The sequence below is a fragment of the Phyllobates terribilis genome, unplaced genomic scaffold (genome assembly GCF_046119375.1).
Source record: "Phyllobates terribilis strain yellow unplaced genomic scaffold, ASM4611937v1 Scaffold_7__3_contigs__length_470593459, whole genome shotgun sequence".
In the NCBI taxonomy this organism is placed as follows: domain Eukaryota; kingdom Metazoa; phylum Chordata; class Amphibia; order Anura; family Dendrobatidae; genus Phyllobates; species Phyllobates terribilis.
The window spans coordinates 263,535,436-263,559,267 of NW_027362767.1; the positions used below are offsets into that span (position 1 = coordinate 263,535,436).

Below are 23,832 nucleotides of genomic sequence, written 5' to 3' on the forward strand. Positions count from 1 at the left end.
TGGAGTATAATACAGGATGTAATTCAGGATCTGTACAGGATAAGTAATGTAATGTATGTATACAGTGACTGCACCAGCAGAATAGTGAGTGCAGCTCTGCAGTATGATACAGGATGTAACTCGGGATCAGTACAGGATAAGTAATGTAATGTATGTACACAGTGACTACACCAGCAGAATAGTGAGTGCAGCTCTGGAGTATAATACAAGATGTAACTCAGGATCAGTACAGGATAACTAATGTAATGTATGTACACAGTGACTGCACCAGCAGAATAGTGAGTACAGCTCTGGAGTGTAATACAGGATGTAACTCAGGCTCAGTACAGGATAAGTAATGTAATGTATGTACACAGTGACTGCATCAGCAGAATAGTGAGTGCAGCTCTGGAGCATAATACAGGATGTAACTCAGGATCTGTGCAGGATAAGTAATGTAATGTATGTACACAGTGACTGCACCAGCAGAATAGTGAGTGCAGCTCTGGAGTATAATACAGGATGTAACTCAGGATCAGTACAGGATAAGTAATGTAATGTATGTACACAGTGACTCCACCAGCAGAATAGTGAGTGCAGCTCTGGAGTATAATACAGGATGTAACTCAGGATCAGTACAGGATAAGTAATGTAGTGTATATACACAGTGACTTCACCAGCAGAATAGTGAGTGCAGCTCTGGGGTATAATACTTTATGCAGTATGCATGCAGTTTAATTCTATATGTACGCTGGCGATCAGAGGTGACTATATTTGTTCCAAGAATCCACTCCTATTGTCTTCCTTGTCCTCCTCGCTGTAGCTCCTGCTTTGTGGCCGCACCCTGGCGAACAATATGAAACACAATAATTTATACAATGGTACATTTACTTCTGTTCTTGTATAAATGATTGGTGATATCACTGGTGAATGATGTAATAAAGCTGAAATGTAACAACATTCATATTATATGTGGTTAGGTATAATATACGATTGTATGTTGTTGCCACTACCTTTTATATAATCGACTCCAGGACATTGATGACTGCAGTCTGCTGAGCTGGTGTACCTTACGCTGATCAATGCTCATACTGTCTGCAGAGCTTGAGTATCTCAGCTTGGTGTGTGAGCCTCATGTGCTTACCTGGCTACAGGTGAAGTGGTGGCCAGTGCATCTATCAGTCTGGGTTCCTTGCTCTGCCTGTCAGTAATGATTGGTTTCTGCTTTCTTTCAGGTGTGTAACTGTAACAAGTATCTGCACATTTCCCAGGACCAGATGATACAGCTCATGAGACACCGTGACTACCTAGAGGAGACCTGCGGCAAGCGAGGTGAGGGGGTAAACTAACCAATGTCCTAATGTCCGTAATGCAACTGATTACGCTACTACTAGAACCTGCAAACTGCAGTTGCCTCAGAAAGGGTTTGTATACTTTTGCAACTTGAGATTGCACTAATGTATCTAAAATACATAAAAAATTTAAGCAGCTTAGCCTTGTTTAAAAATCTCCTACCGTTTTGAGTCTGCAGATCCTGTGAATCCCTATGTGTCTCTATGGTAACAGACTACAAGCAAGCCGTCCTGTGTACAGTCTGATCTTGTATTCCTATGTTACTCTCATCAGTCTCCATCCTGCAGAGGGGAGTAACCTTTGGATCTGACTTCACAGGGTTTGTTTGTAGTCTGTAACCACAGAGACGCATAGAGTTGCAGAGGAGCTGTATACACAGCACAATAGGAGATTTTGCTTTTAATAGAAATTGGTTGCAAAAAATGTAAATTGACTTTTAACTCCTTGGTTTATTGTGACCTACATGTAGATGGGGAATATACGAAGCAGGCCAGAAGCTGAGCTCGTTCATACGCAGCGGCGGGCATGCAACTAAAATGTGCTTGCAACTGCCGGGATCAGAGAGGGAGAGCTTGGTGTGCTGCAGTTTAATGCTTTAGATGCCCTGGACAATAGTGATTGAGGCATCTAAACGATTGAGATGGGGGAAAAAAAAAATCTGCCATTATTTTTCCCATGACAAACCAAAGTATTTCAGAGCAGCACTCAATTGACATCTGGAAAATGATCCAGTAGAAGTGTAATCTTACAGATAAAACATGTAATATGTTTCGTGCTCTTGCCCACCACTGGTCAATAGCTGGGTGGCACAGCTCCCCGCACCACCTTTGTGATGTGACTTGCAGCCATTCAATAGCAGGCACATTTACAGAGCATGGTGTCCTGGCAGGACATGAAAGGGTGCTGGCAGATTACACCTGTCCCCAGGTTCTTTTCTTGGCTCTGTGCTGTTTATTCAGTCTGCAGGTAAGTGTGAGAACGCTGGGCGTTTGCCTGGCAGTGAAGGTGTGTCCTCCCTCTTGCCAGTTTCCCATCGCCCTTCCCTCCCTGTCTTTTCTCACCAGCTGAGGTGAAAACAGGCAATTTCCTTAAGGAATCATTAGTGCTCAGCATGAAAGTCAGAGAGATAAGGCCTGCAATAAAGCTCCAGGTCTGACCTACCCCCCCTACTGGGTTATGTGCTGTGGAGTTAGATGAAAATGAAGCCTGCAGTACACAGGATAAGGAAGAGGGGTGAGCACTTTCTTATAAAGTGCATCTGCCAACCTGGAGAAATAAATACTGCTTACATAACTGCTCTGATGCACCTAGAATGGAAAGACGAAGCTACTTTTAAAATTATCTGCATGGAAAAAAAAAATTTCGTACCGTTTTATGTATAGAGCACCTATTCAGGGCTATGTGTCTCCATCGTTACAGACTACAAATAAGCACGATGTCGTCTGATCCTGCTACTTCCCTCAGTCACTCTCCTCTTCTAATGCCTGTATGATATCATGAACGAGTGGAGTAACTTTTGACTGCAGGATCTGTAACCATGGAGACACATCATTCTGCATGAGAGCTGTAGACACAAAATAGGAACAGATTTAGTTTCTGTTATTTGGCAATAATTGTAAATGGCGAGTAGATTTTAACCTGTTGTGATGAGTTTTGCCGCAGGTGTAGACGCCGCTTGTCTCCTACCCTCTATTTGAATGTGGAGTGGGAGGTAGGTTGAAATCATTAATTTTTTTACATTTCTATGGAGAACCCTCTAAACCCCCAGATGTGCCCGTAAATGGCCGATAACTGTCCGCACACATCCACACCCTTGAAGCCGGAGACTCTGCCTCCTTCTTGATGAAGCTTTGGTTAATGTCACACCAGACTTTATCTATATTGCAGCATGGAGGGAGGAAATCGCAGGGATTTACATACCTTGATAAGGTCTTTTTGAGGTCAGTTCTAGAAAAAGCAAACAAGCCAGTAAATAGATTTGTAATGAACAGGCAATTAAACTGCACTAATTGCCAACGTGACAACTTGCCCCTGACGATCTACAGGGCCTATGTGCAATTATATCAGGTAATCGGTTATGTAGCTATTCCCTAATGATATTAGCCCACATGGGAAAGCTTGTGCTAACACATTGCTGCCACAACTAGGCCTGTATTTTGCCCCCTGTGTTTTAGTTCCCCATGTAGGACCTTACAGTCACAAGTGTTCAATAATATCATATCAGGGAATCGCTCTTCATGGCCTTCCCTTATTAGGCCTTGTTCAGTATTCGGTCAGTATTTTACATCAGTATTTGTAAGCCAAAGTCAGGAGTGGAACAATCAGAGGAAAATAATAATAGAAACACATCACCACTTCTGTATTTATAACCCACTCCTGGTTTTGGCTTACAAATACTGATGCAAAATGCTGACCAAATACTGATAGTGTGAACGTGTCCTTAGAAGGAGTCCGCCCCCCCTCTCTCCTTCCCGATGACTTCTTCAATATGTTGTAAACTACAATACAGTGAAAAGAAATTCTTCTAGTGGACCCTGGTGCCTGGAGTTGGGGGTGTCAATCTAAAGCCCTCATTCAGCTTCCACTGTGATGTAATTTATCTTTTGAAGTCCAGTGATGAAAGGGTGCAGGAGAGATCCTCACGTCCTCCAACATCCTGCACCAATACTACTCTCCACCAATCACTCCACCATCACGTCTCGCCATATTTTCTTCAACATTTTTTTTCCATTTTATGCATTGATCAGAGTTTCCGGACTTTCTCTTACTTTCTTGCTACTTTTGCGATTCACTTTCATTGCGCTGGACTGTTGTGTGCGATGCCTTGTGCAAAAGGTGCAATTGTTTCCGACTTCAGTGCCGTCATGTTAAAGGTTTTGCAGTTTAGGCCGTCCTGTTCGTCTCAAAGTTTTGGATGTTGCTTTATCTCTGATACTCGAGCAATGTCTTGTGGGAGCCCAATGGCCCCATCCATTGAGTAACATGTAATGGGCCCAAATACAGAAGAATTAATAACCACATAAAGGATATATAGATCCATAGGTAATTCATAAGGAGTACCCCAAATTGATATAACTTCTATACACTTCCTCCTTACAACATAGTAGTCAATTAATAGAAAATAGTCATCTGTTATTTCATATTGTTACTTTATTGCAATTATTTAAACACAGCAAACAGAGTAAAGATAAAAACCAGCCCCTTAAAAAAAATCCCATAAAAACACAAGGGTGGTGTGATCCACCACTATCTTATTGGCAAGAGGTAGTATTTTGTATAAGTTAACTCAATATACATTAGTATTACCAACATATATACTGCATAGCATGATTTAATACATTTAATCAGATTACAAAAAGGTCTATTATACAATTCAGTAACTTCTGTAATGCTTTTTACAAAATAGCTCGATATATAACACTATTGCCAATATATAATGCACAGTATAAATCAGTTAATTGGCTAAGTTGTAATCAGGGTATATTGCACAATTCCATCAGGTACATAATCACACCTTATAATGCAGTGTATGTATCAATTGGTTGGCTAAGTTATAATCAAAGACATATTGCACGATTGCATCAAATATATAATCATATGGTTATTATGTATAATACCTAACATCAACCATTTAGTAACACATGTATATTCCTCAGCATAAGCCGAATGTGTAATGGCTAAAGATACAAACCAGATGCCAAATACAGAAGAGCCTGATCTATCTAATGGGCACCTGGACTGTACCCCGCTCCTTGCAGGTGATATGATGACCCCACACATATGCACAGGGTGCAGCCATCACTTGAACAGCAAGGTGCCCAGTAAATGGATCCAGACCTGTTACATTCAGTCCCATTGCCAAAAAGTCTGTTCTGGCAGATTTCTTGACTGCTAAATTGTTGGTTACCTTGGATTTAGAGGGAACACTCTATTTAATCCAGGACCCAAAATGCAAAATTGCTACCAACTACCCTTCTGTCACTTGCAGTAGCTGCACTCTGTGTAGGCCTTGCCTTTGTTGCTAAACCATCCAACCTCTGCGAGCTCAATTGTAACAGTATTATAAAATATTCATAGCAGTCAGGTGACGTTTTAGATTTTGCATTAAGACTCCGTAGCCTAAAATGTACCGTACACCTTTGACCAATGGTTCCCCCCTGGCAACTGCATCCTCTGCATCCCTCTATAGCTGCAATCATATTTGCCTCCTTCTTATGGTTTTCTAAAATAGACACATAGTTGACCTCACCCCCTCCCTCCTAAACTAGAAATCCACATTTCCCCTTGTGACCTGCTCTTCATTTATATTTCTGAGGAAATCTATTAACTGCTCCACACTTATTACAATGTATCTTTTATTGTAACAGTCTCCCAGAAAAACAGGAAGAAAAAAATAAAAAAAAACCCCTGCTATCTTGTCCTGGTGACGTCGCCACCAACCTCGCAGGGCTCCGTCCTTCTACTGAGATGCCTTGAAGGAGGGAAAAGGAGGAGGGGTTGGATGGGGGGGGTAACGGAATACCAAGCATTCCTTGAAGTGTGCAAAAGGTCGGGACACAATGGGCAGCCCGAACAATGCCTCATATTTTCTACTCTTGGCTCCTTTCCCAAAGTTTTTCTTACTAATGGGAAAGTAAAGGAGGGGAGGACGAGCGACTGTAACTTATGTTACAGTGGAGGTGAGAAGTAAGAGTCTCCAGATACATTGTCTCCAGTGACGTGGAACTTGGCCTGACTTTTTGGGTATTTTTTTCTGCTGATGTCACATTGCCCAATTTTGATTTTTTGTTAAATGACTTCTCACCTTTTACCTTAGGCCCCTGACTCTCACCCTAAGCAGAGACTTTCCTCTATCTGTATACGTCGGCCCAGGCAAAGCATCTTGTTAGGCTATGTGCCCACGATCAGCCTATAGCAGTGCTTTGGACGCAGCGTATTTTTACTGCGTCCAAAGCGTTGCGTCCGATCACGCGGGTAAATACGGATGTGTTCATTGATCACATGCGGAGTTACTGCATCCTATACATTCTACTGGGGAAATTTCTGTTGAATGAACATGCTGCGTCTTGTATACCCGCGTGGCCAGTGAGTTTACACTGCATTAAATATAAGTACAGTGGGCATGGGATTTCTATAAATCCATCCACTGTGCTTCTGATGTTCAACGCAGCGTCCAAAACCCTGCTATTACAGATCGTGGGTACGCAGCCTTATTTTCCCCCTTGATACCCAACACCTGATTGCCTTTCTCTGTCCTAAGTCAGATCACCAAAATAGGTACATAGGAGACTTGCACCATACACAGGGCAATTTGGCCCCAATCGTCCTGGTGTTTTTCAAGCGCACAGATTTCGGTACTATGATAATTATACATAGACTTAGTATTTCCCAGTTTACAGACTAACAGGGGAGATTTCCATTGGTCAAGTAAGGCTATGTCCTCATGTCCAGTAGTCGTCCATTAGAACGGATCCTTCAGCAGTCCGTCTAAAAAAAAAAAAAAAAATAATAATTGATTTCAACTGGATCCTTTTTTTTAACATTGAAGTTTATGGACAATGGACATGCTAAATAGCCATAGATTTCTCTTTTATTTGAAAAGGATTCATTTTTTGCTTACTGGATCCGTTTCAAATGGATGGCTAATTAAGCTTAGGCTTCATGATAAAAGCTAGTACCTTCACTAATACATTGTAGCAAACCCTCTGGGCTGGAGAGAGACTTTTGCTCATCCAGGATTGTCTAGCCTGGATGCAATTGTAACAAACCCTCAACTGCAAGAAATTTTAGGGCAGGTTCACACATCACCCCATTCAGTAGTACTTCTAACCCGATGGCTTTTTCATGCAGAAGCTTTTTGCTGCAGCCTAATAACCAGGGAAGATTTTTTTTTTTCCCTAGTTCATGTAAACAGCGTTGTAAAAATCCCATTCACATGCCTTGGATGGCGATTGTTAGCAATGGAATTGTCACCAAAATAATCTTGACTGGGGACTTCAGCCTGTTCAGCTTATTAGTTCTGATTTGTAACCAAGAATGTTTCCATTCACTGACTGCAAGTCTAGTTCCTGGAAATAGATCCACCGAGCGTATTAATAAGTCTCAGACATTTTCAGTATACATTATAGGGGTGATTAAATTTATGATCGCTTGGACCCTGATCGATCCAGAGGTGCGAGTTGAGTAGGTGCAGCCACCACTGATATAGACAGTGGATGTAGCAGGAGCGCACAGGCTCAGTACTGCTCCATACGCTCAGGGGACTCTTGTTTTTGTGATCATACACTTTGGAGAGTTGATAAATGTCATTTATGGGACATCCCTTCATTTATGCGAAACCAGAAATATTTTACTGTGGCGATTTTCAAGATTCAGGGCTGAGGATTTTTCCATTCTGCCCCTTGTGCATTTTTTATTACATTTTCCTTCCAGACTCCCACCAGCGAGCCGCGAAGGTCCCTGTTGCATTCGGCGCGTGTCTATCACGTTCAGAACTGGACACATAACTAGTCCCATATGGGGGACTAAAGTCTAATTATTTAGACATGTCCTCAATAAGCGGCAGACGTCGGGGGAGGTATATTGTGTCTGGTCGGCATATAGAAGGGGCTGAAGCACTGTTCTGCACTCGCGGGTAGTATTCATGGCTGCCATATTGGTTCTCGTACAGCTTTCCCTGTATTTTTTGGCATACTTGGTGTTACAATTTTTGTGTTATTATCCACAGATCCCCCACATGCCAGCAAGATGGAGCGGGTATGCGAAAATGTGCAATGGATGGAGGAAATGGGCATCTCCTCGGAATCTCTGCTCCTTGCCAACGGTGCCCCCCTCCAGCTGGACACTGTACCCCCGGGACTCTTAGACAAGGTGCCCCTGTTCTTCTGTTGCAGTCAATGTGGCAAAATCTTCTGGGAAGGATCACACTTCGGACGGGTGGTCTCACAATTCAAGGAAGTGCTGCAGGGCAATGGAGAGTGTATCTACCAGTCTGCCAACCAGGCTCTCTGAAAGGGGAAACTGGGGGACCAGATCGGATCAGGCGTTTCTTTTTCAGTTCTGCCAAAATGGCATGCTTTGGATAAGCAAGGGTTAACGGTTGTAACAGTCCTAACACTTATTTTACTAATTTTTAATGATTGGGTGATGGTTCTGAAAATGGCGGCATTAGAGAGGGGGATCAGAACAATTCCGCAACATTCAGGGTTTTTTGGGGCTTTTTTTTTTCCTGGCGGATATTTAACCAAGGAGAACACATTTGTGTTTCTAATAGCAATCAATCAATCAATATTGATTTGTAGAAAATGGTTCTGGCATCTGATTGGTCTGTATGTGCTGTACCGCCATTTCATCCGCCCCTGGTGGTCTCACTTTGTTTTTATTTCTTTTTAAATTTGATTATTTTTTTTGTTTTTAATGATCTGTTTTAGCATTTTGCAATCTCTCACCGATGTTCATTCTAATTCTTTTTTGTATATAAATAAAATAATAAGCTAAAAATAAAAAAACTTTCATTCCTTTTAAAGTCCTGAAGGAAGTGAGAAGGAGAAGAAGACTTTTGTCGCAGAGGTGAGGACACTGCGCTTGTGAGTAAAGGACGGTGTGCCGGGCGCCAGATCATATCTGCAAGCCTTACTGACATTTATCAAAACCATCTGACAGAAAACTCGTCTTGTTGCCTATAGCAACCATCAGATTACATTTCTTCTGCTGCACTGTTATTACTTTGCTATGGCGACAAGATGGTTTTCATATGTTGTGAAAGGAGAAGACCGATGGGGCCAAACAACCCACATGTCCCAAAATGCTCATATAGGTTGCATGCAATTTCACTTTTGATAAAAGTGGCACAGAGTGGGAAAGGCTGGGTATGACCCAAGGGGGCTTCAGGTGCTTGAATGATTCGCTGTGCCGCCCTCAGTGACATACGGGGGAGCCCCAATCTGAAGATGAGCACCAACCTTTTCCATATTATCCTATACTTTTATGAAAGCTACTGTCTTGCTTAGTAAAACGATCAGAAACTTTCTGATACATTGTGTATTACTCTGATTACTATCTGTGAATGGAAACAGTCGCATACCAAAAGCCCTTCCTGAAAATAATTTTGCCGACTTGTTGCAATAAATCAGAATGCTTTTGTGTCCGTTTCAGAATATTGCAGGATTTTTTTTTCTTTACACAAACAAGGACAACGTTTTAAGTTCTGATGATGAGACGACCTGCTCTGGCCGGCGTACTCTGCCAGTTGTGACCAGGGAAAATAGCACTGTACATGGAAAAGATGAATAAAATGAGAGGTATTCCTCCTATGGATATGTCTGTATGGGCGTACTGTGCCACCCATCGTCGCCCACAGGCACCTAAAATATCTCGAGCGGTATAGGGGTCTTATTTTTTTTCAGGATTTCCTTGTATGGAACAGTACAGCAGGAAAAAGGCATCCCGACAACTCAGTCCTCACAGAGGCCAGAATGACACTTTTTCTGTGTTTTTTGAGGGGATGTTGACGCATGGCATATGGAAAAATGGGTGCTGAAAATCGCAATGTGTAAGGAGAGGTTAATCTCTGATATTAAAGAGGTCTTCACACTATCATCAGGATCCCACCATTCCTCTGCCTCCAGGCTTCCTGCCTGCCTGTGGGGGCAGAGCGCTCCTGAAGATTACACTGTTAGAACGAACTGTGCTTCAAACATGTTCTCTGCTGTATCGGAGGAGCATAAGATCCAGCGATATAGCAAAGAGCTTGTAAGCGCTGTGTTCCTTTTCTGGTTGACCAATCACCACTTATACATGGCAAAGGTGGCCGGTAACCTAGGCAATGAGAGGTAAGCTATAGAATTAAAAATCCCTCCTGTTGTTAGATGTTTTTACCCATCTATGATGATGAGAAATCCCTTTTTAAGCCCTTCAGGACCATTACATAAAGGGGGCTGCTATGATTCTGTGGGGTGTGCACTGCAATATAAATGTTCGTACAGGGCAGAATGGTTCTCTAATCTGAATTACAGCAGTATTATATCACTGAGGAGTCTATTGCTAATATCGGCAGTGAAACCAGCCCTGATCAAGTGCATGTAGATTCCTTCCAGACACTCGTCCCAGAAGCTTGCCATCACTCTGGATGGCCGCAGTTCTTCCTCTCCGCCAGCTTGTTATTTCCTAGCAGCCCTGGTCTCCTCCTTTTTCTCTCTGAGCCTTTTGTACCAGACTCTGCTGGGAAGAAATCCTGTCCCTGTTCCCACGCTCCGACACATTTTAATGAATCAACGTCAGACCACTCCCTCTCTATTTCATCCACCTTCACCGCAGACAGCTGATTGGCTGGTCCCAAGCTCCGCCTTTCCTCACTGCTTAAACTACTTTTTTTCTTCTGTGGTTGTGGGAGCCCCAGGAGAGATGATCACTTTATTGAGTCAGGTGTCATTAACCCCATGGCTGCCAAGGAGGCTGCGACTACCTGCCCAGGAACTGTTGCATTTTCGCTAAGATGTGAAGGTGTACGTTTAATTTTTTTGCTTCTTATACAGGTATTACTGTAGATGTAGTTTTATGGAGTCTAAGGAAGATGTATGCAGCAGCGCTATAGGCAGATTTATACATCTGGAGCATAGGTTTGCCATATTTGACAGAGATAATGTGTAACTGTGACAAAAAGTTAGTATTTCCTTGTTTTTAAAGCTTTTAATTTTCTTTAAGGTAGTTCCCAGGACTGGCAAAGTATAGCCATTGTCTTTCAGAAACATTTTGTGTTCACACGTTATATGCAGTATAATACATCTGACCCATTCTGCAATACCAGACTCAACCTGGGGGCAGGTGTGGCACTGTTTTCGGAAGAAATTAGCCATGTTTTTCCAATTCTGGGCATCCCCATTAAGCAAATAAGAAGTTTTTTTAAAACATAGAAATATTCACTTTTCCTCACAAAGCTTCTAATATGCTTAAAGGGTGTGACCACGATTGGAAAAAGTAGGCAGCGTTCTTCAAAAAATGGCTCCACGTCTGACCTTAGATTGTATGTGGTGTTACATCTCTGAACTATGCTGTAATACCCGAGTCAGCCAGGCATGGTGCTGTTTATGGAAGACTGAGGCCATGAATTTCCAATCCTGCACAACTCCTTTAAAGATAGTCGTCCTGGGCCACCCCTTTAAGGGATAGTGGTCCTGGACCACCCCTTTAAGGGGTAGTGGTCCTGGGCCACCCCTTTAAGGGGTAGTGGTCCTGGGCCACCCCTTTAAGGGGTAGTGGTCCTTTCTACTTGATTCACTGGAAATCTCAAGTGTATCAGGGATGCAATGTTCTTAAAGAGGTAAACCAGAGAATGAAAACGGTTAGTCCGCTATTGGTCTCTTATCTGGGACCCCCTATGGCCCAGCACCCACGCATACTTCTTCTCGTCTGCAAGCCTGCAACCAGGAGGAAGTGAACAGAGCAGCCAGGCGCAGATACGCCATACAGCTGAACATAACACCATGGACTGTGAATGGAGCCGTGGGGCACATGGGTGAATGGCTCCTCCAGTCTGCTCATCCAGTGGATAGCAGATAAATATATTTTTAAAGACTGAAATACCCCTTTAATTTCAGCCTAACATCTTAGCTTGATATGTCTGGATGTTTGCCCTAAGAAAAGCGCCGTCAGCTCGTTCAGCCGACACTTTATCTCTACTAAAACAGAAATAAGGCCACGTTCACACGTTCAGTATTTGGTCAGTTTTTTACACCAGTATTTGTAAGCCAAATCTGGAGTATATCAATCAGAGGAAAAGTATAATAAAAACACGTCACCACTTCTGCATTTATCACCCGCTCCTGGTTTTGACTTACAAATATTGATGTAAAATACTGACCAAATACTGAACGTGTGAACGTGGCCTAACCCACACACCCGTCCGTTCCGCTGGGGAATCACTAGTTAAGCAGTTTCCTAATACATCCGTGCAGCCGTAAAACTAAACTTTAAAACTTTATTAAATTGGAGAACTCAATGTGATCCTTAAAATGACAAGGCAAAAGTATGATCTATATTTCTCAGGGTGACGCAGGGTAACAACCCCCATCATCCATCTCTGGTACATTATGACGTGTGTGTATAGCAGAGATGTGATATATATGGGATATTGTGACAGTCGGGATGACTCCTGCGGTTGGGAATTCCAGACTACTCCTGCTTAGTCACAGGTGAGACATCACGTGGTATCATTCTGGTAACCGGATAATATGAGATTCTGCACCTTTAGTGGTTCCCATGGGTAAAATGTGTGCGTGCAGCAGTCAGACGGGTTGGATTTTAAGGCTATGTTCACACAGGTCGTATGCAAAGCCGGGAAGGAAATTCATAACAGCAGTTGTGGATTAGATGTAGCAATATCTCATTCACTCGCCGCAGGGAAAATCCACAACGTCAATTGACTGGTGCTGCAGATTTGACATCCACAAGCTGTTGGATTCCTGCTGTGTGATTATTGTTCCCTGTTATCTGCCATTTCTGGCTGGAGAGAGGTTGACTGTAGTGCTCTTCAATGAGATGAATGGCTGGCAGTGCAGAAGACTCCACGCGCTCCTGATCATCAGTTTGTCACATATCTCCAGTGATGATGACCTCAATTTCTACATATAACACTCCAGTACTATTATAAGCTTTCTATTTAAGAGTGTGTGGCTCTTTAAGACATCGCCCTTATTAACTCCTATGAATGATAAGTAATTAAAATCAAGGTGATGATTGAGCCAGACCACATCACAGAGGAGCCGAGTGCTCTCCCTGTGATTACTCATAAGTCTCTTATTATTTGGTGTCTCACGTTCGGGGCCCTTGTCTTCTTCCCAGGCCGTCCCCACAGTCAGTGGCACCCTCTAATACTTAGCAGGACAATGGCGACTGAGGGTCCTCGGGAGACACTCTTTAATTGTATGTCTGCAACTAAGGTTATATATCTAAAGCATTAGAGTGTTTCCTGGGAATAAAAGGGAAGTCTTTAAGGGCTCCAAGTGCAACGTTTGCTCTTAAAGGGGCAGCGCGTTCACTTTGGAAATGCCCCCAGCTAATAGCTGGAAGGCATTAGGTATTTAAGGCACACTCCCCTGTAGGAAGGTGCCTGTACAACGTGCTCTTTAGATTTAGTTTGAGTTTGTCCCTGCTAGTTAGTTGTCAGGTCCTTGAACCTTTCCTGAACTTGTTCCTGAACCTATGTTGTTAGAACCTGAACCCGTTGTTGATCCCGCTTAGTCTGAACCTGTTCCTGTTACCCGTGTTATCTGAAGCTGCTCCAGCGATACGTGAACCTGAAGCCGCTCCGGCGGTATCTGAAACTGCACCAGTGAACGTCCTGTGAAGTGTTCCAGGATCCGCACTGTCTGAACCTGCATTAGTATCCGATCTAGCCTTAAACTCCGGGACTGCGTCTGCGATCCTGACCCTTGGGACTGCGCTTGGAGTGGTTCCTGGTGCAGTGGTCCATGATCCATGTGCTTGACAGTTTGTACAGGCTATGGACCCTGCTGATCCCAAGAGCCCGCCGCCCTTGGAGTTGTAACAAAAGTTGATCCGTCAGCGAGATAAGCAGGAAAAAAAATTTGTCCCATCTGCGGAATGAATACCCATTTGGATGCCCTGACAACAGCTGCTTCTTCCTCTCCAGCACAAATTGCACCAACCTCGGCAGTTTGTACTCAGCCTGCAACTTATGTACCTAGAACAAGTCCTGATTTCCCTGGCAATCCGGATCGACCTCAGGTTCCAGGAATGGTCCAGAGAGGTGATTCGGTAAAGGAAACCGTTGCATCTAGCGCCGTCCTTCCAGAGGCCGCTTGTTTCCCAGCCTTCTGAGACAGCTGTCTTCTCTGAACCTATGCAAGTCGACCGTGTGAAGCTGGCTGAGCGCACCAGGAACACCGTCGTACCAAGGAATTGTGCTACCTTTGTGATAGGACAAGAACAAATTAAATGTTCCGTGCTGAGTAGTCGAAGAAACCCCAAAGTCTTGGGTCTGTAGGAGAAGTTACCCTGGATGGGAGTAATTCCTCTCCACCGTTGACCCTGAAAGTATCTGTATCATGTGGAGGTGCCCGGTTTGTTTAGACTGCTTACCTTGCCTCAGGTTTGGCGGGAAATTTCTTGCAGCAAGCCGTGGTGTACCGGTATCAGATTCCCGTCCAACGCCTCCAGAGGCCCTTGATGGTGTCCAAAGTCGTCCAAGTTATTACTGAGCAGGTAAAGCTTCTGGTAGGAATGCTGCATATGGAGAAGCTCGCTTTTTATGTGCTGCCTGGCCTGTTGCACCCACTACTCCTTGGTCTTCCATGTCTGCATACTCATGAGCCCGTCCTAGGCTGGAGATCTTGTGAGGTGCTTCGTTGTGTACAGTCCTGTCACAACAGATGTCTGTTCCCTGTACGTCCAGTCCGGCCGCCGGCGATGTCATCTTCCCCACCAGGTCTGCCGTCTAATTGTTGCTCGTGTGCTGACTTCTTCAATGGGAAGACCTTGCTTCCGCACAGACCTTACGATTGTTCCATTGACCTGCCTCATCCCGGACACCAAATTGAAGTTCGACCCGGAGAAGGTATCTTCAATTCTTCCCCTTGAACAGGTCTTCTCTTCTACTCCTGTGCTCCTAAGGCCTGAGGTTAAAACTTGTTTCCAGTGGTCTGGAAAGAATTCGGCCTCAAAGAGAAATCTGTGTCCATTGACCTGTTTCCGAGATCCTCACCACTTCAAGGATGTATCATCTCGGCTACCGAATTGAAGATGGACCTGGGGAAGGTATCTTCAATTCTTTTCATTAAACCGGTTCTCTCTTCTGCTTCTGTGATCCAGGGTAAAACCTTTTTCCTAGTGGTCCGGAGTGGATTTGGCCTTGAAAACACATTGTGGGAATCTTAAGGATAATGGAGAATATTTGTTCCCCACTGCTTATGCAGATATTTCTAGTGGGCTTGAAGAAGAGGGGACGTAAGGGAGATGTACTGTAACACTAATGCCGGCGTCCCTGCACGTTCCGTCTCCGTCCTCAGGGCAGGGACGCTGACATATTCATTGCCTTGGCAGCTCAGCGGTGTCTCCCTTCCCTGCACGGCTTCCTGGTCCACTGAGCCTGCGGAGGTCTCCTGGCGGTGTGCCTAGTGCGCTCACGCTCCTCGATTCTTAAAGGGGCAGCGCGTTCACTTTGGAAATGCCCCCAGCCAATAGCTGGGAGGCATCAGGTATTTTATACAATTTTATATACACTCCTCTGTAGGGAGGTGTTTGTACAATGCCTTCTTTAGTGTTAGTTTGAGTTTGTCCCTGCTAGTTAGTTGTCAGGTCCCTGAACCTGTTCCTGAACATACTCTGTTAGAACCTGAACCTGTTGTTAATTCTGCTTAGTCTGAACCTGTTCCTGTTACTAGTGTTACCTGAAGCCGCTCCGGCGGTATCTGAACCTGCACCAGTGTCCTGTCAAGTGTTCCAGGATCCGCACTGTCTGAACCTGCACTAGTATCCTGTCCAGCCTTGAACTCTGAGTCTGTGCCTGCGATCCTGACCCTTGGAGTCAGCTGGCGCAGTACCAGGGACTGCCCTTTGAGTGGTAGCTGGCAGCCACCAGCAGCTCAAGCCTAACTCCATTGTCAGGATCTCTGGTTAAGACCAGATGGCTGCTTAGCCACGCCCCTCCAAAGGTAAGCCTGGATTGTGGCGCAGTGGGTCCATGATCTACGTTCGTGACAGCTGTCAGCTTGTGGTTTTTAAGGCTGGTAACTGATGAACTTATCCTCTGCAGCAGAAGCAATTCTTAGTTTTCCTTTCCTGGGACTATCCTCATGACCAGATTCATTATTGCAATTGATAGTTTTCATGACTGCACTTCAGGATACCTTCAAGGTTCTTGCAATTTTCCGGATTGACTGACCTTCATATCTTAAGTAATGATGGACTGTCGATTGTCATTACTTAGTTGTATGCCTCCTGCCATATCCTGGCTTAGAACAGATGTGGAATAAGCTCAGCACTATGAAGCTGTGAACCAACACTGCCCCTGCAAAACTTGATGGTAGAAAACTATTTCTAAAGATGGTGATTCCACCAATGAACTCTTTGAGGCGACCCGATCATTGGAGCCATTACAGTTGACGGCCTGATGAAGCTACAGAGAGAAGGATAAGTGGGTGTAAAGCCATAATCTTAGTAAGGGTGCCTTCACACTGCGTTTTGGCACCCGTTCATTGGTCCCATCGGAGCTTACATCTGAGCCTACCGCAAAACTGGATTCAGGTGTATGTGCCGACGGAGCTATAGACTATAATGGTGCTAACAGAGTGAAATGTGATCTGTTGTGCATCATTTTCGGGTGTGACACCTACTAGAGATGCAGTATACTACGACTGAGTGTCCCCCTCCAGTAGGCGTATAGGCCCGAAAATGATGCATTACTGTTCACACGTTCACTCTGCCAGCACCATTATAGTCTATGGCCCCATCGACGCATATGCCCAAATCACATTTTGTGGGGGGTTCGGACGTAAGCCCCGACGGGTCCAACGAACGGGTGCCAAAACGCAATGTGAAAGAACCCTAAAAGAGGGGACTAAGGGGAATCTAAGATGTAACACATTCTGGTTTGTTTCACACTTGGTTTTTTTACTCCTTATTTCCATGTGTGTTCTTTGGGGGTTTTGCTGTCTTCAGTTTGAATTTACAATGTGCACATTCCAATAAGAACATGGAAAACCATTGCATGAACAGGGTTGTCCAAAGTTTTGTCCGGTAAGTATAACACTTAGTGAACAGTATTCAGTATGGCGGTAGGGTATTCAGTTCTATATTACACTTGACAGTTACCTGGACAGTGCACGTAAAGATTTCACACAAAGTGCAAATATTGACTTGACCAAATTTACTGGGGAGGAGCAGCTAAAAATTTCTAACAAAGATTTTAGTTTTACATTTTTAGATTTCAGGCTTTGACACCCACATGACATATGCTGCCTCCACCAGCTGGCAGCACTCTGCTGACATTTGGCATGTTTTCTATACTGTCATGCAAGAACCCATATGGTGCATGAAGCCTGATGGCAGAGGAAATTGAGGGGATCATTTATATTGCTGGTGGTTTTGTTAGAATCTACCAAACCAGGCAGTAGTACAGTAATTATATTAAACAAAGGGGGCAGAATTACATTAGTTACATTCTTGTATGTGGGGGGCAGAATTACAGTAGTTATATTCTTGTACACAGGGGGCAATATTATAGTAGTTATATTCTTGTACATAGGGGACAGTATTATAGTAGTTATATTCTCGTACACAGGAGCAGTATTATAGTAGTTATATTCTTGTACATAGGGGCAATATTATAGTTATATTCTTGTACATAGGGAGCAGTATTATAGTAGTTATATTCTTGTACATAGGAGGCAGTATTATAGTAGTTATATTCTTGTACATAGGGGCAATATTATAGTAGTTATATTCTTGTACACAAGAGCAGTATTATAGTAGTTATATTCTTGTACATAGGAGCAGTATTCTAGTAGTTATATTCTTGTACATAGCGAGCAGTATTATAGTAGTTATATTCTTGTACATAGGGGCAGTATTATAGTAGTTATATTCTCGTACACAGGAGCAGTATTATAGTAGTTATATTCTTGTACATAGGGGCAATATTATAGTTATATTCTTGTACATAGGGAGCAGTATTATAGTAGTTATATTCTTGTACATAGGAGGCAGTATTATAGTAGTTATATTCTTGTACATAGGGGCAATATTATAGTAGTTATATTCTTGTACACAAGAGCAGTATTATAGTATATTCTTGTACATAGGAGCAGTATTCTAGTAGTTATATTCTTGTACATAGCGAGCAGTATTATAGTAGTTATATTCTTGTACATAGGGGCAATGTTATAGTAGTCATGTTCTTGTACAGTAGTGTTCAAAATAATAGCAGTCCAATATGACTAACCAGATTAATCACTATTTTTTGGTATAAATTAGATTACCACATGTCAAACAATTTACCAGTTGGTGCATAAATTGTCAGAAAACCACCAGACTCGGCATTCATGATCTGCAGGTTTTTGAGTCTGTGTATTTGAATAATTAATTGAAAGGGGATGTGTTCAACATAATAGCAGTGTGGAGTTCAATTAGTGAGGTCAATCATTCTGTGAAGAAACCAGTGTGAATCAGGTGGCCCTTATATAAGGGTGAAGCCAGCACATGTTGTACATGCATTTCTCCTTGAAAGCCTGAGAAATATGGGCCGTTCGAGACATTGTTCAGAAGAACAGCGGACTTTGATTAAAAATTTGATTGGAAAGGGTAAAACTTATAAAGAAGTGCAGACAATGATAGGCTGTTAAGCTAAAATGATCTCCAGTGCTTTAAAATGGAAAGCAAGACCAGAGAGACGTGAAAGAAAACCGAAGACTACCATTCAAATGGATCAAAGAATAGACAGAATGGCAAAGGCTCAGCCAATGATCAGCTCCAGGACGATCAAAGACAGTCTCAAGTCACCTGTGAGGACTGTGACAGTTAGAAGACGCCTGTGTGAAGCTAATCTCTTAGCAAGAAATCCCCGCAAAGTCCAACTGTTATAAAAAAAAAAAAAAAAAAAAACTTGTACTGAAGCAGATACAATTTGCCAAAGAACACATCAACTGGCCTAAAGAGAAATGGAGAAACATTTTGTCGGCTGATGAAAGTAAAATTGTTCTTTTTGGGTCCAACAGTTCATCAGTCGACCCCCAAACTCTGCATACAAGCCACAATACACTCTGAAGACAGTGAAGCATGATGATGCAAGCATCATGATATGGGCATGTTTCTCTTACTATTGTGCCGGACCTATTTACCACATACCAGGGATCATGGACCAGTTTGCATATATTAAAATACTTGAAGAGGTCATGTTGCCTTATGCTGAACAGGATATATCCTTGAAATGGGTGTTTCGACAAGACAACAACCCTAAACACATCAGTCCAGCAAAATTGAGGTTATTGAGTGGCCAGCCCAATACTCGGACCTTAATCCGATAGAACACTTGTGGGGTGACATGAAAATTGCCGTTTCTGAGGCGAAGCCAAGAAATGCCAAAAAATTGTGGGATATAGTCAAAGCATCCTGGGCTGGAATAACAGGTGACAAGTGCCAGAAGTTGGTTGACTCTATTCAACATAGATGTGAAGCAGTTCTAAAAAACTGTGGGTATACAACTAAATATTAGGTTAGTGATTCTCAGGAATGCTAAATCCTCAAAAAAAAAAAAAAGAAGTACATATTGTGAGTTTGTAAAGACAAAAGCAAACACTGCTATTTTTTAGAACAGGCCAATGTTCATTTTTTATTTTCTGTAAAGTAATTAAAAATTATATACATTTCTCTTCATGTTTTGGATTAGAAAACAGTGTGCAATGTTCCCAATGCTGGAAATAAAAACTAGTATAAAGATTTTGTGCTTAACTCATGTTTTTGCACACACTGCTATTATTCTGAACACTACGGTACATAAGGGATACTATTATAGTAGTTATATTCTTGTATATAGTGGGCAGTATTATTATCAGTTATATTCTTGTATATAGTGGGCAGTATTATAGTAGTTATATTCTTGTACATAGCGGCAGTATTATAGTAGTTATATTCTTGTACATAGGGGGCAGTATTATAGTAGTTATATTCTTGTACATAGGGGGCAGTATTATAGTAGTTATATTCTTGTACATAGGGGCAGTATTATAGTAGATATATTCTTGTACATAGGGGCAGTATTATAGTAGTTATATTCTTGTACATAAGGGCAGTATTATAGTAGTTATATTCTTGTATATAGGGTCAGTATTATAGTAGTTTATTCTTGTACATAGGGTGCAGTATTATAGTAGTTATACTCGTGTACATTGGGGCCGTATTATTGTAGTAGTTCTATTCTTGGACATATGGGCAGTATAGTAGTTATAGTCTTGTACATAGGGGGGCAGAATTACACTGTGTGCAGAATTATTAGGCAAGTTGTATTTTAGAGGATTATTTTTATTATTGATCAACAACTATGTTCTCAATCAACCCAAAAGACTCATAAATATCCAAGCTTAATATTTTTGGAAGTTGGAGTGTTTTTTTTTTCGATTTGGCTATCTTAGGAGGATATCTGTTTGTGCAGGTAACTATTACTGTGCAGAATTATTAGGCAACTTAATAAAAAACAAATATAATCCCATCTCACTTGTTTATTTTCACCAGGTAAACCAATATCAGTTCACAAAATTTAGAAATAAACATTTCTGACATGCAAAAACAAAAAAATTAGTGATGAATATAGCCACCTTTCTTTATGATGACACTCAACAGCCTTCCATCCATAGATTCTGGCAGTTGCTTGATCTGTTTTCGATCAACATTGCGTGCAGCAGCCACCACAGCCTCCCAGACACTGTTCCGAGAGGTGTACTGTTTTCCCTCCCTGTAGATCTCACATTTTATGATGGACCACAGGTTCTCTATGGGGTTCAGATCAGTTGAACAAGGGGGCCATGCCATTATTTTTTCTTCTTTTAGACCTTTACTGGCCAGCCACGCTGTGGAGTAGTTGGATGCATGTGATGGAGCATTGTCCTGCATGAAAATCATGTTTTTCTTGAACGATACCGACTTCTTCCTGTACCACTGCTTGAAGAAGTTGTCTTCCAGAAACTGGCAGTCGGTCTGGGAGTTGAGCTTTCACTCCATCCTCAACCCGAAAAGGTCCCACAAGTTAATCTTTGATGATACCAGCCCATACCAGTACCCCACCTCCATCTTGTTGGCGTCTGAGTCGGAGTGGAGCTCTCTGCCCTTTACTGATCCAGCCTCTGGCCCATCCATCTGGCCCATCAAGAGTCATTCTCATTTCATCAATCCATAAAACCTTTGAAAAATCAGTCTTAAGATATTTCTTGGCCCATTCTTGACGTTTTATCTTATGTTTCTTGTTCAAAGGTGGTCGTTTTTCAGCCTTCCTTACCTTGGCCATGTCCCTGAGTATCGCACACCTTGTGCTTTTTGATACTCCAGTAACATTGCAGCTCTGAAATATGGCAAAACTGGTGGCGAATGGCATCTTGGCAGCTGCACGCTTGATTTTCCTCAATTCATGGGCAGTTATTTTGCGCCTTTTTTGGCCAACACGCTTCTTGCGACCCTGTTGGCTATTTGCCATGAAATGCTTGATTGTTCGGTGATCACGCTTCAAAAGTTTGGATATTTCAAGACTGCTGCATCCCTCTGCAAGACATCTTACAATTTTGGACTTTTCAGAGCCCATCAAATCTCTCTTCTGACCCATTTTGCCAAAGGAAAGGAAGTTGCCTAATAATTAAGCACACCTTATATAGGGTGTTGATGTCATTAGTCAACACCCCTCCTCATTAGGCTGTGTGCCCACGATGCGTTTTTTAAGCGTTTCCGCAGCGGCAAAAACGCTGCAGAAACGCTTAAAAAATGCATGGTAGAAGGCCTGCCATGTCCCCCAATGATAATCCGCATGTGCTGTGCACATGCTGCGGAAATTTCCGCTGCGGATTATCCAGCTGTGTCTTGCCACCAGGCAGCCTGTATTGAGAAGGAGCCCCTGGTAGTTGACTCCAGGTGGTCCTGCTCTGTTCCTCATGTCCATAGCATATAGAGGATTGCTGGTTTAGAGCCCTTTTTGGAATCCAGCAGTCAGTAACACAAGCTGTGACCTGCCCAGTATGTTGTCTGCTCCCAGCCTGCAGGATTTAACCTTTTCTCAGCCAGATTTGCACACAGACTATGCAGCAGGATGTTAAATTCTTCCTCATTGCCTATAGCAGAAAATTGGAAATTCACTGCCACAGGGAGACGCTCGTACTTAATTTTATTGCATTATTAGTACATTTCATTGTGCTGTCCCATTGGGGTTTATGATGTGATTGCTTGTGAAATGAAATTGTTGTGGTTTCTTAGGGAATTGCTATTTATGCCAAGGATGTTCAGCAATTTAATGGTCTAGCAAAGTGCCAAAAGTAGCTGTACCGGGTTGTAGTGTCACCATGTCCTCTTTCAAGATGTTGAATGACGCAAGCAAATGTATGGGCCCCCTGTGAGCTGCCCTCCACCAGTGAAATGCCATTTTGCATGGTAATACAACACTTGTAAAATTTAAAGTTCTGCAACTTCTTAAAGTACTTTGCAATTTCAAATCTCTGCTGGCTGTCAGTGAATTGGAACATTCTTGCTTTCACAAGGGGCGGACATTTTTTTTAAACCTCTCACATCTGCAGGGGTATAACACTTCTATCCAGTCTTGACTATTCTCGGGGAGAGAACATTGGAATCGATTCATCAAGCAGTTTTCAGCAGTACTGTGGCATAAAACTGCTTAATGAGTTGGAATTTTTTTTGCAGTTGCACCAAAAAATTGCAATTTTGCAATTGTTACGGCATTTGTACTTAGTTTTGGCAACTTTTTGATAATTTGACTCATCTTACTTCAGTGGATACTTCATAAAGACTGGCACGCAAATGTCCATCTCGTGTCCTGATACATTGTAGCAAAATATCAGTGTAGGTATAATGTATCAGATTGGAGTCCAGGCATTTTGTCTTGACTGGAAGCAGCTGTAGCAAACCCTCAGCTGTGTAGGTCTGTACAAGTTTTCAGTTTCCTTATGTAAAAGCAAAAGTTCCTATTCACTCACAGCAAGCAGGAATGAGCGAAAACTGTGCAGAATTGAAAACAACAGTATTTGTTTTTGCACCACTTTTTGGTGGGAATGAATTAATCTGCACCATTGAATAAGATGTGCTAAACTCGGCAGGGCCTCCCACCAGATCCAAAAGCAATAAGGAAATTTCAGGAAAGCTGAGGCACCAAAATAACAAGTTCTTGATAAAAAAAAACTATATATATTTTTTTATTCCATGTCAATTAAAAAAAAAAACATCACAGGAAGACAGCTACGTTTCGACCATGAATGGCTTTCTCAAGCCTAGAGCTGTATGAATCTTCTTTGGGCTTGAAAAAGTCCAACCATGGTCGAAACGTAACCTGCTGTGTCTTCCTGTGATGTTTTTCTTTCCTGAAATTTCCCTACAACATTTTGTGGGTTCACCTTAGTTTTAACCAGGGGTAGTAAACGTGACTGGCCAGATATACCCCAAGAGTCCTGGAATAACATATTGGTTTTTATACGTGACTACTTTTATAGGATTTGAACCCTCGGCCCCGGGTGAAATGTGATAACACCTGTGATACTGTACATGTCCGTTATGGTGTCACGTACACACAGCTCCTTTGCTCCAGATCTTACCGTCCCTCTCCTCTTACGTAAGATACAAAGGTGGCAGATTTTATAGACCTGTTTATTGTACTGCCATGATCTAGTCCGGGGCCCGCAGATCCTGATAAAATGATGATGATAATTGGTCTCCAGTACTACAACTCCCACAATTCCTGAGAGTTTTCCACAGGCTGGGAACACTCTTCTTCCATGTGTCATA

The 23,832-nt window shown here is 42.6% G+C and overlaps 1 protein-coding gene across 3 annotated transcripts in view; it reads left to right on the top strand.

Moving 5' to 3' along the window:
* The window catches only part of EXD3 (exonuclease 3'-5' domain containing 3), a 213,753-nt gene extending 204,913 nt beyond the window's left edge, over positions 1 to 8,840 (top strand). For all 3 annotated transcript variants that reach the window (XM_073640587.1, XM_073640589.1, XM_073640588.1), the window contains 2 exons: positions 1,215 to 1,311; positions 8,060 to 8,840. In XM_073640587.1, coding sequence (XP_073496688.1) covers positions 1,215 to 1,311; positions 8,060 to 8,343 — 381 coding nt within the window. In that variant the 3' untranslated portion in view covers positions 8,344 to 8,840. The remainder of the gene's footprint in view (positions 1 to 1,214; positions 1,312 to 8,059) is intronic.
* The last annotated feature ends 14,992 nt before the right edge of the window (positions 8,841 to 23,832 follow it).